Source organism: Macaca mulatta, chromosome 3 (assembly GCF_049350105.2).
Source record: "Macaca mulatta isolate MMU2019108-1 chromosome 3, T2T-MMU8v2.0, whole genome shotgun sequence".
Taxonomy (NCBI): Eukaryota; Metazoa; Chordata; class Mammalia; order Primates; family Cercopithecidae; genus Macaca; species Macaca mulatta.
In genome coordinates, this window is record NC_133408.1 from 8,031,980 (window position 1) to 8,045,132 (window position 13,153).

At 43.8% G+C, this 13,153-nt stretch overlaps 1 protein-coding gene across 7 annotated transcripts in view; it reads left to right on the plus strand.

Moving 5' to 3' along the window:
• LCA5L (lebercilin LCA5 like) overlaps window positions 1-9,402 on the plus strand; it is a 44,143-nt gene extending 34,741 nt beyond the window's left edge. For 6 of the 7 annotated variants that reach the window (XM_077995190.1, XM_077995191.1, XM_028845058.2 and 3 more), the window contains 4 exons: window positions 2,344-2,428; window positions 3,785-3,888; window positions 4,061-4,178; window positions 8,446-9,342. In XM_077995190.1, coding sequence (XP_077851316.1) covers window positions 2,344-2,428; window positions 3,785-3,888; window positions 4,061-4,178; window positions 8,446-9,176 — 1,038 coding nt within the window. In that variant the 3' untranslated portion in view covers window positions 9,177-9,342. 7 annotated transcript variants of the gene reach the window in all.
• Window positions 9,403-13,153: the final 3,751 nt, after the last annotated feature.

The window sequence follows — 13,153 nt, forward strand, 5'->3', positions numbered from 1 at the left end:
CAGCCACGGGCTGTCTTCTTGTTTGCCTTGACTGATTGAACCCAACTACACGAGTCTCCCGGGTTGTGTTCCAGCCTGCTGTGTTAGACTTCTGGCCCAGCTCTGTCGTGGTGCCCAACCTGAAGCTCTGCTCCAAGCCTCAAGGAGGACTATCCTCCAGGTTGCTTCCATTTGACCCCCGCCGCCCCTGTGGCAGCCCCTTGTTCTGTTCTTGCTCTGCCTCATTCCTGCTCTCTGTTGCTGACCTCCAAGTGTCCAGACCAAATCAAAAGGTAGAACTGAATTTTTCAGGTAACCAAAATTTGTCCCTGTAAATATGAAAATGTTTCTTAACCAGTATGGATGAAAAACCATTCTAAAATGTTTTACACAGTATCCTTCATCTGAAAGCTATTATCCAGAATATACCTGATCAACTTTTCATGGTGATTAACTGTCAGCATTTACTGTTCTTTTGGCTAAGTGTTACCACAATAAGAAAAGAGAGATGAACTGTTAATATTTTTGCCTCCAGAAACTTAAATTCTAGAAAAGATTAATATTCTCGTGTTTTATCCCTTTGTGTACCTCTGATAATAAACTAATTTTATGATTCAAATGAGTAGAAAACCTACACTGTACAATTCAGGTACAAAAATATGTCATGTTCTTTATTTTCTGTAACTGAGCCATACTTCCTTCTGAGCCCCGGTCCCACAAATTAGGGATGAGGGTGGCAGTTGGACAAGGAGAAATGGATACAAGCTCATCACAGTCTCTTCTAACTCCAGTCTTATGCTAGGTTGTCTCGTAGACTTGCAGACTTTTTCCTCATCCCTGTCTTCTGTCTCAGTGGAGATGGCATCCTGGGCATGAGAGAAAACATATGTGTGCTCTTGGTGGAGCGGAAAAGAGGCCTGTGGTCTGTGTTCTGCCCTCTGGCCCCTCTCTACACCTGCTTCTCCTGATGAGTGACTGGTCTTAAATTCCCAGGACCCTGTCTGATGTGTACTGAATGTGGCTGCTAAAACTCCTGGCCTCTTCTCCGTCTGGTCAAATAAATCCTGGTGATCTTCCCTTGCTGACTGTTGATGCAAATGCTCTGAGATGCATCCTCCATCTGATCTCTGGCTAGATTCTCTATCGCAAAGCCTGTGCTATGGGAGCACCTGGACCTGTAACCTTAAGGACTCCAGAGCAGGTGCAGCTCCCTCCACAGGTCCCACTGGTTGCACAGGGAAGGGAAGCACAGTCTCTGACCTGGAGACAGTATTTAGCCCTTTCTGACTTACCACTTGAGCAATACCACGTTACTTTAGCTCCATGATGAATGGGGCAGGGAGGCGCTTTTTACGGGGCTTGCAATTTTCCTGGACCACACTGAGGCCTCTTGCACTGAGACTTTCCCAAACTGCAGAGATGTTACTTACCCCCTGAATATCCCTTGGCCCATAGATTTGACCCTAAGGAGCACAAGGAGACGAGCGCGCGCGCTCTCTCTCTCTCTCCCCCCCTCCCCCCCCGCCCCGCCCACCTCTGTGTGTGTGTGTGTGCATATGTGTGCACATGCACATCTGTCACACTCTGACATCCCTGGCTTCCTTCCTCCTTACTTCATATATGCCCACCTCTCTTAACCATGGTTGTTACTAAAATTCAATGGTCGTGAGTCCAAAGCCTTTCTTGCCTCCTGGTGTACATATGAGAAGGAGCATTTGATATTTAATAAAAACCCTTTTTTTTGTTCCTCAACAAGTTAAGGTTTCAAAACATCTGTTTTGCCAAGACTCAAAAAAGTCAATATTGAAATTTAAAATGGAACAATGATACCCTTGTTCTAGGCTTTCCCCCACTGCCCTTGTCTAGATGTAGCCCTGTCTCATGGAACTTTCTATTAGATGGCGGAAATGTTCACCTGTGCTGTCCAATACTGTAGTCACTAGTCACACGCAGCTGCTGACCACTTATTGGAAATACAAATAGTGTGGCTGACGACCTAAATTTTAATTTAATTTCATTTAAATGAAATCCACAACATATAGCTAGTGGCTACTGTAGGGCACAGTACAGAAGAATATTTCATAAACTTCAAGGCCCACAGGACAGAAGGAAAACAGTGGACAAGCTTACCTGCAAGGCTTTTCAAAAATACTGTCCCAATTACAATAATTTGTCACTTTGTTTAAAAAGCTAGTACTTTTTGATGTCAGGAATGGTATAGGATGATACGGCCTATTTCTGTTTCTTCTAAGATCTATAGATTGTATTCAGAGGATACTGAGCTCATTTAAATTGTTTTTAAAAGAAATCAGGGTTGACAAAAGCAAACATTTACAGAAAAATTGGTTTTGTGGTTCTTTTTAGGAAAAGGATCGTGAGCTTGAAATTAAAAACATCTATAGTCATCGAATACTTAAAAATTTACACGACACAGAGGACTATCCAAAAGGTATGTTTTAATTACTTTTGCTCAAAATCTATTTTTAAGTTTCTAGTCAGATTGTCCTAATTTATGTAGCCAAAATAATGGATATTTTCAAAAATCACTTCATTAGGCATTAAAATACATTTTGTGATTCTAGAAGAATAATGAGACTGAGATGATGAGATGGCTAGAAAGGAAGAGAAATGCTTTCCTGTTCTCCCACCCTCAGCACAGCCCTTTATGTCCTTTCTTCAGGTGGAGCAAGAGGATAACTTCAGCCTGAAGCAAAATGTCTGCCAAAAAGGGAACTTTCTAAGTGTATCTGTTAGCCAGTGTATGGCTTTTCAAAATGAACTTTATTGGGGTATACTTTACCTCAATAAAATGCATCCATTTTAAGTGTGTACGCAGCTCAGTGGGTTTTGACAGATGCTTATACCGATGGAGCCACCACCCTAATCAAGATATGGAATATTTCCACCTCCCCAGGAAGCTTCCTCGTGTCCCTGCAGTCAGTAGTCCCCTACCTCACCCAGCAACCACTGACTTTCCTTTGGTCACAATAGCTTAGTTTGTCTGTTCTAGAACTTCGCGTAAGTAGACTCCCACAGCATGAACTCTTTTGTATCTGGCTTCTTTTGTTCAGCATCATGTTTTTGAGATTCGTCTCTACTGATGCCACTATCATTAGTGTATACCTCTCATTGGTGAAGAGTCTTCTTTCCTTCAAGACCACATGCACTTCCCCCCAAGATCTCCCAGCAACAGATTCGACTCAGACGTAGCATAGGAATACTCAGCCCTGTTTTATTAGAAGAAGTAGCTACATGTTTACTTCCAGATGCAACAACCTCAAATTTCCTTGCCTGCCTTTGTTTGCTTCTGGCTTATAATCTAGAATAATAGAGACGATGAATCAACCAAGGGGGTGTTTAAAAGATATAATTTCCTTCACTTTTCAGGGCAAGTGCAGTCTAGACTTAGCGGTCATGTGCTTTAGCACAGACAGTCTAACCACTGATAATCAAGAGCTCTGCCACAGGATGGCTCGGTGGCCTGGCCTCTCACAATTACACGTCTACCTTGTTGAATCCCATCCACAAAGGACAGCCTTGTCCTCCAACAGCAACACTGTCTTATCCTAACACCTACTTGTTTTGTACTCTAACACTGTGGGGCCCAAAGTAAGACAAAGCAAGGACCCTGAAGGGAAAAACAGGAAATTTAGCAAATGCTATATATATATAGAATATTTAGAAAATACTTAGTATACTTAGTCTACTTTATTATTACATTGCATTAATGTTATTTTATATGTAAAATCAATATTGCATCCAAATGTAAAATATGTTTCTTACATATAATCTACCTGTTCTATAGTTTCTTCAACAAAATCAGTCCAAGCAGACAGAAAAAGTTTGCCATTCACAAGTATGAGACACCAGGGAACCCAAAAATCAGATGTTCCACCTTTGACAACTAAGGTACAGCAAACTTGGAATCTTGCAGTGTCTAATTAAACATGTCTTAACAAAAATAAATTAGGCTACAGTCACTTGTTCTATGTGAAAAGTATTTGTAATCGTTAGACTAAAATGCAATTTAAAGTTATCTAGACCCCCCAAAATGTGTTTTTGCTGCTTTTCTAAATCATAGGGTAAAAAGGCAACAGGAAACATGGATCGTAAAGAAAAATCAACTGAAATAAATCGTGAAATTCCTCACTGTGTCAATAAACTACCAAAGCAAGAGGATTCTAAGACAAAATATGAAGGTAATTTTAACAACTTTTTAAAGTCTGTCTTATTGGATTTTTTCTTTTTTTTTTTTTTTTTTTTTTTTGAGACAGAGTCTCGCTGTGTCGCCCAGGCTGGAGTGCAGTGGCCGGATCTCAGCTCACTGCAAGCTCCGCCTCCCGGGTTTTTTTTACGCCATTCTCCTGCCTCAGCCTCCCGAGTAGCCGGGACTACAGGCGCCCGCCACCTCGCCCGGCTAGTTTTTCGTATCTTTTAGTAGAGACGGGGTTTCACCATGCTAGCCAGGATGGTCTCGAACTCCTGACCTCGTGATCCGCCCGTCTCGGACTCCCAAAGTGCTGGGATTACAGGCTTGAGCCACCGCGCCCGGCCTATTGGATTTTTTTTGTTGTGAATTACTTATATGTGTATATAAAGCACATGTAAAACAGCTGGGCATGGTGGCTTAGGCCTGTAATCCCAGCACTTTGGGAAGCTGAGGTGGGCGGATCACCTGAGGTCAAGAGTTTGAGACCAGCCTGGCCAACATGGTGAAACCCTGTCTCTACTAAAAATGCAAAAATTAACTGGACATGGTGGTGTGCACCTGTAATCCCAACTACTCAGGAGGCTGAGGCAGGAAAATCACTTGGACCCAGGAGGCAGAGGTTGCAGTGAGCTGAGATCATGCCACTGCACTCCAACCTGGGCAACAGAGTGAGACTCCATCTCAAAAAAAAAAAAAAAAACCACATCATAAAACAGTTTCCAGAATTATAATAAAAGGAACACCTGTGTACCCAGTACCCTGCTTAAGAAACAGTACATGAGTGCTCCTTGGAACACCCATGGGCCCTTCACAATCGTATCCCCTCACCCTGCCCACCAGAAACAACCACCATCTTGGGTTTTAGGCCAGTCATTCCCTTGCTTTCCTTCACAGCTCCCTGTCTATATATAGCTATATTCGTCTGCTTGGGCTGCCATAAGAAAATACCATAGACTGCTGGCTTAAACAACATTTATTTATTTTCTCATGGTTCTGGAGGCTGGGAAGTCCAAGATCAAGGTTCTAGCCTTTTGGCTTCTGGTTGAGGCTCTCTTCCTGGCTTTAGATGCCTCACTTCTCACTATGTCTTCATGTGGCCTTTCCTCAGTGCTTGCACAAGGAGGGTCAGGGAGAAAGCACCAGTGCTCCACTGTTTCTTTTCATAAGGACACTAATTCCATCATGAAGGCCCCAACCTTGTGATCTCATTTAACCTTAATTACTTCCTTAAAGACCCTGTCTCCAAATATAGCCATACTGGGGAGTTAGGGCTTCAACATATGAAATTTGGGAGGGAGGAACACAAACATTCATTTCATAATAGTATCCTTAAATAATATATTCAGCTTTGGAAAACCGAGTAGCAAATTATTCAAATCCAGCTGAGCAAAGGGCAATATTGCCACTTTTGAATAAAGACTTCCAGGAAAAGGACTCCGGCTTCAGCTCCCCTGGATGTACAAGGGCCCAGTCAGTGGGTGAGGTCATGAATCATCCTGGGATCTGGCAGGGCTTTTCTGGGCAGGCCCCAGAGAGCTAGGGCCGAGAGAACGGGCTGCTCAAAATTTCTTATTCTAAGATCACCAAAGCTTACCTCCGGCTCTTGGGAGTAGGTGGAAACAAACTGCTTCTGTGGGGTGCAAGGAGAGTCCTCAGCTGGCCCAGGCTGCAGGGCTTGATAGAGAGTACACCACTTCATCAGCGATGGGCAAGACAGGCCAAGGCCCCGGCTCACCTGGTGTTTGGTACCTGGAGGTCTAATGGAGCGGGGATCCCAGTCTGTCTCCTCATCTCTGGTGTGCAGCTAGCATCCTGGGATTGCCCTTCACCATTTCCTGCAGCTTCCTGTCACTCCCCTTCTCTACTAGATCTTCTCTTTCCTAAGCCAAGCCCTCCTCTTTCATGGTAAATTACATCATGTTTTAAGGAGCACAACCGGCCGGGCGCGGTGGCTCAAGCCTGTAATCCCAGCACTTTGGGAGGCCGAGACGGGCGGATCACGAGGTCAGGAGATCGAGACCATCCTGGCTAACACGGTGAAACCCCGTCTCCACTAAAAATACAAAAAAATTAGCCGGGCGTGGTGGCGGCGCCTGTAGTCCCAGCTACTCAGGAGTCTGAGGCAGGAGAATGGCGGGAACCCGGGAGGCGGAGCTTGCAGTGAGCCGAGATCGCGCCACTGCACTCCAGCCTGGGCGACAGAGCGAGACTCCGCCTCAAAAAAAAAAAAAAAAAAAGGAGCACAACCTTCACAAGCTTCTTGTAAATGGGTGTGGGTAAGGTAAATTTGTATACCTCTCATCTGGAAGTGTCATTATTCTGCCCTTACACTTGATTCATAATTGCCTAGATAGGAAACTCTAAGTTGGGGGTCATTTTCCTTTGGAATTTTGAAGATGTGGCTCATTGTTTCATGTTACTCACCACTCACGGGAGATCTGGGTGCAGTCCCGCAAGGCTGGGCAAGAGCAACTTCTGAGGAAAGAACATGCATGATGAATGAGTCCCAGAGTTTACTCAGGGCTGCAAATCAGACGTGTTCCCGTAGGCAGCATGGAGAGCCCTTGTTGAACACATTGGGCATTCAGAAGAGGACCAAGAAGGGCCTCACCTTAGTTGTGAGGCCAAATAATGTTTAAATAACACAGTAGTTTGACAGAACTCACCCATAAAGCCACTCTGTCTGTTGCAGTTTGGTGGAAACTGATCATCAGTTGCAATTGCACTGTGGTCACTGGTGTGTGTTTTGTTTTTTGTTTTTTGTTTTTTTTTTTGAGACGGAGTCTCGCTCTGTCGCCCAGGCTGGAGTGCAGTGGCGCAATCTCGGCTCACTGCAAGCTCCGCCTCCCGGGTTCACGCCATTCTCCTGCCTCAGCCTCCCGAGTAGCTGGGACTACAGGCGCCCACAACCGCGCCCGGCTAATTTTTTGTATTTTTAGTAGAGACGGGGTTTCACCGTGGTCTCGATCTCCTGACCTTGTGATCCGCCCGCCTCGGCCTCCCAAAGTGCTGGGATTACAGGCGTGAGCCACCGCGCCTGGCCTGGTCACTGGTGTGTTTTAAGTTTTCCGCTTATTTTTCAGTCCATTGTCCTAATTCATATTGTCCTAGAAAGTGTATCCATTCATTTGACAAATACTTTGTGTGCATACACTATGTGTCAGACACTGTTCTAGGCATTAGGGAGACAGCAGGAAGCAAATGCAAAACCCTGCCCTCATGTGCTTATATTCTAGTATGGGAACACCTTTCCCCACCGGTTCACATGGATCCAGCTCATCGTCTATAATAGCTGCCTGGAATTCCACAGACTGCACATGCCATACCTTATTTAACCATGATTCCTTCGGCAGATGTTTGGGAGGTTTTAGTGTTACTAAACCAAGCTGCAGTGAACATCGTTGCACTTATCTTTGTCTATTTTTTGTAGGTTTGTTCTAAGAAGAAGTTGTTGGGTCTAAGAGTATATTCACTTAAAATGTTGACTGATACTGCCAAATTGCCATCCAAAAACGCTGTGCCAATAACACACCCACCAGTGGGGACCAAACATTCCCGTTGCCCCATCTTCTCAACAGCTCTAGAAATTATTTGCCGATTGGATGGATGAAAAATGTTCTCATTGGTTTGTTTTGTTTTGTTTTGTTTTGTAACAGCTCTGTTCTGTTGTCCAAGCTGGCATGCAGTGGCACAATCACGGCTCACTGCAGTCTTGTCCTCCTGGGTTGAAGTGATCCTCCCACCTTAGCCTCCTGAGTAGCCAGGACTACCGGCATGCACCACCACACCCAGCTAATTTTTGTATTTTTTGTAGAGATGGGGTTTCGCTATGTTGCCCAGGCTGGTCTCAGACTCTTGGGCTCAAGCAATCCTCCTGCTTCAGCCTCCCAAAGTGCTGGAATTACAGGTGTGAGCCACTGCACTCAGCCATCACTGTTTTAACTGGCACTACATCCAGTTAGTAATGTTGAACGTCTATTAATAACCTTATTGGCAAATTTTATTTCTTCCTCAATGAATGTCATTTTTCTTTTGGTTTCATAATTCCCATTTGCTTGGGAAATTCTAAGAAACTATAACATAACACATTTGTTAATATCACCCTTCTCTGTAACCTATTGTCTATGCATCTATTTTCTTACCTTTTCTGTCAATGTGCTTGTGAGGTGGTGCAAATAAGTGTCCTAGACATGCCATCCTGAAATAGAGATCCATTCATTTTAAACAGCACTAAATTGCCTATTTTTCTAATACAGATTTATCAAGGGAAGAGAAACATTTGGAAGTGCAAGTACTGCTGGAGAATACTGGAAGACAAAAAGACAAAAAAGAAGACCAAGAAAAGAAAACCATTTTTGTGAAAGAAGAGCAAGAATTACCACCAAAAATAATTGAAGTTATTCATCCTGAAAGAGAAAGCACTCAAGAAGATGTTCTAGTAAGAGAAAAGTTTAAAAGAAGCATGCAGAGAAATGGCATGGATGACACACCTGACAAATGCACTGCTCCCTACACGAAAGGCCCCCTCAGACAAAGAAGGCATTACTCATTCACAGAAGCAACTGAAAATCTGCATCATGGGCTTCCTGCTTCAGGTGGGCCAGCCAATGCTGGCAACACGAAGTACAGTCATAGTACAAGCAAGCATCTCAGTAACAGAGAGGAAATGGAGCTAGAGCATTCTGACAGTGGGTATGAGCCCTCATTTGGCAAGTCTTCCAGAATAAAAGTGAAGGATACAACTTTCAGAGATAAGAAAAGCAGTCTCATGGAAGAACTCTTTGGATCAGGCTACGTGTTGAAAACTGACCAATCAAGTCCTGGTGTTGCAAAAGGCTCAGAGGAGCCTTTGCAAAGTAAGGAGTCACATCCCCTGCCTCCCAGTCAGGCCTCCGCCAGCAATGCTTTCGGAGACTCTAAAGTAACTGTGGTAAATTCTATTAAGCCATCGTCACCTACAGAAGGAAAAAGAAAAATAATTATTTAAATATAATCAATATCCTAATGCATTCTGGTTTGATATAATGCTACTTATGTGCCTTGCATCTTATTTTTGAAATGTGTGAGAGAGGGAGTGTATGTGTGTGTGTCTTTTAGTACTTAATTGACTTTCAATAATTAAATTTTTGTTTTATTGCTAATCTAGTAAAAAATCTATTTTATATTAGCCAATGATAACACTTCAAATTTACATCTTTACAACTGAAACATCCATTATCTTCTGGGAGACTGGTTTACTATATGGTTTTAGTATTCTGTGGGACTCCACAGCTAGTAACTCTAAGTTAGTCACTCAAAACATATGCATCTCATACACAACAAAATTTATCAGCAATAGAGTTGAATTGTAACTTAAAAACATGGAAGCAGGCCAGATGCAGTGGTTCACGTCTGTAATGCCAGCATTTTGGGAGGCCAAGGTGGGAGGATGACTTGAGTCCAGGAGTTTAAGACCAGCCTGGGCAACATGACACAACCCCGTCTCTACAAAAATTAAAAGAATTAGCCAGGTGTGGTGGTGTGTGCCTGTAGTCCCAGGTACTTGGGAGGCTGAGGTCAAAGAATCACTTGAGCCCAGGTCAAGGCTTCAGTGAGATATGATCGTGCCACTGCACTCTAGCTTGGGCAATCAGAGTGAGGCTGTGTCTCAAAAAATAAAAACAAAATGTAGCAGCAGCTTTGAAAGGGAACAATATGATCAAAAGACTCTTTTTACTAAAACAAAAAAACATTGGCTGGGTGCCGTGGCTCACACCAGTAATCCCAACACTTTGGGAGGCCGAGGTAGGTGGATCACCTGAGGTCAGGAGTTTGAGACCAGCCTGGCCAACATGGTGAAACCCTGTCTCTACTAAAAACACAAAAAATTAGCCGGGTGTGGTAGCACGTGCCTGTAATGGCAGCTTCCCAGGCGGCTGAGGCAGGAGAATCACTGGAACCCGAGAGGCAGAGGCTGTAGTGAGCCAAAATAACACCCACCACTGCACCCTAGCCTGGGTGACAGAGCAAGACTCTACCTCAAAGAAAAAAAAAAATACAGATATGTATCTGTGTGTATGATGTATATGTATATATATGTGTGTGTGTATATATATGTGTGTGTGTATATATATATAGTGATTACCAAGCTTAGTTTTATGGAATTTTTTTTTTTTTTTTTTTGAGACAGAGTCTTGCTGTGTCACCCAGGCTGGAGTGTAGTGATAACAATCTTGGCTCACTGCAACCTCCACCCCCCGGGGTTCAAGTGATTCTCGTGTCTCAGCCTCCTGAGTGGCTGGGATTACAGGCGTGCGCCACCACACCCAGCTAATTTTTGTATTTTTATTAGAGACTAAAAATGGTTTTGCCAGGTTAGCCAGGCTGGTCTTGAACTCCTGACCTCAGGTGATCCACCTACCTCAGCCTCCCAAAGTGCTGGGAATGACAGGTGTGAGCCACCATGCCCAGCCATGACAATCATTTTTTAGTTTCTCTTATTCAGCTAACCTGGGTATCCAATGTCCTGCCTTTGTGGGTGATGCTTTCCTTGTGTACACCTGAGATCCAGTATCATTTATTGAGATTTGTTGCATACCTCTACATTGACCATTTTTCTGTTAATCTTGTTCTAAAAACCGTAAGAGTGCCATGGCCCTGCTGGTGTTTATTCAAGATAGCTGCTCAGTCCTAACTAACACATTTACTAAACTTAGGATATTTTAAATTAGGACTATAAAAAGGAGGCTATACTCCCAGCCCCATTTTATTTAGCTTACCTTCATTTAGTTATAAGGGGGAGTTGTTTATAATCTAGACCATACTATTTCCTTTCCAATGATGTTTATGGGTTGGTGTGTAATATTAACTGCAATGGCAGCTACCTAGGAGGTTGAGGCAGGAGAATCACTTGAACCTGGGAGGTGGAGGTTGCAGTGAGCCAGGATCATGCCACTGCACTCCAGCCTGGGTAACAGAGCAAGACCCTGTCTCAAAAGATATAAAAATAAATATATAGCCAGGCGCGGTAGCTCACACCTGTAATCCCAGCACTTTGGGAGGCTGAGGCAGGCAGATCACCTGAGGTCGGGAGTTCAAGACCAGCCTGACCAACATGGTGAAACCCTGTCTCTACTAAAAATACAAAAATTAGCCATGCGTGGTGGCCAGCACCTGTAGTCCCAGCTACATGGGAGGCTGAGGCAGGAGAATTGCTTGAACCTGGGAGATGAAGGTTGCAGTGAGCCGAGATCGCATCACTGCACTCCAGCCTGGGCAACATTGTGAGACTCCATCTCAAAAAATAATAATAATAAAAATAAGAATAAAAATAATAGACCAGGCGCAGTGGCTCACGCCTGTAATCCCAGCACTTCAGGAGGCCGAGGCGGGTGGATCATGAGGTCAGATCAAGACCATCCTGGCGAACACGGTGAAACCCGTCTCTACTAAAAAATAACAAAAAGTTAGCTGGGCGTGGTGGCAGGCACCTGTAGTCCCAGCTACTCGGGAGGCTGAGGCAGGAGAATGGTGTGAACCCGGTAGGCAGAGTTTGAAGTGAGCCTAGATCACTACAATTGGCATATGCTTTGATCTTTTATAAAAAGCAGGGTGCAATAAGATACAAAAGAAGAGGACAGAAGGGGTAAGGGGAGGGAGGGAGAGCTCTCACAGGCTCCTAAGGGGAAATACGCAAATGCAGTGAGATGACATAGTGGCCTAAATTCTGGAGGAATGTATTAAAAGGACTCCTGGAAATGGTATGCTGAGTAACATGACAATGTCTACTCCAGCTTCATAGCAGATAGAGGATTTTCCAAGGGATCTTTTCGTATGCCCACCCACAATAAAAGCACAAATAATATTATATCATAGAAATATTATGATTTAATATAATATTAAATCATAGCTATAATTAGAAGTGTAGAGAACTAATTTAATAAAAACAATCTAAGCCTGTTGTTGTCTAGTCATCTTAATTGTATGCATAAAAAAGTTAGAGGGTCACAGATTAACATGCTAACTTTTTATCTCTGAGGTATGAGATTGGGGCCAATTTTTAATTTATTTTTAGTGTTTTCTACTTTGGCTTTCTTTTGCATGTTTGCTATAATGAACATAACTGTACGATCATGGAAAAAAAGATTTTTAAAAACAAATCTATTTCCTGAGCTCTGAGAGAGAAGGTACTGCAACACTCTTGCCGGAACAAAAGCTAAAAATGCCGTACTAACGATAGAAAACGTTTCTAAATCGGCTGGTCAGCTGGTAAACACTCAACGAAATTAGGCACCCGAGGAGATAAGTAAGCAAAGCACTAAAGTAAGCTTCTGCCTAAAGGGCATTTGCCGAAATTAGAGAACTGAGCATCACAGACTCCTCCTGAGGACAAAACCCAGGCAGCCCAAGTTAGGGGGTCCCTTTTCCATACAATGCTGGGACCTCCCTGGGGTCTTCAGCTCAGTGAACTAAAAAATTGTAAGTAAAGAACTCAGATTCTTTACAGGTGGCTCAAGCCTGTAATCCCAACACTTTGGGAGGCTGAGGCAGGCAGATCACTTGAGGCCAGGAGTTCGAGACCAACCTGGCCAACATAGTGAAACCCCGTCTCTTACTAAAAATACAAGTATGAGCCAGGCGTGGTGCTGCATGCCTGTAATCCCAGCTACTCAGGAGGCTGAGGCAGGAAAATCGCTTAAACCCAGGAGGCGGGGGTTGCTGTGAGCCGAGATCACGCCACTGCACTCCAGCCTGGGCAACAGAGCAAGATTCCATCTCAAATTAATTAAAAGAAAAGCTAGCACGAAAGACACGCAACTCTTCTTTCACTTGAACGTTTAGAAGCCACCATTATTATTGAAATTAGGGGCCAATGTTGCCCTACTTTCAACATTTTTGTGTCTTAAGGAATAGGGAGCCCTGGGGAGCGGGGAGAGACGGGAATGGCCAAGTCAGTGGAGCAGTCAGAACCCACACATTTATACA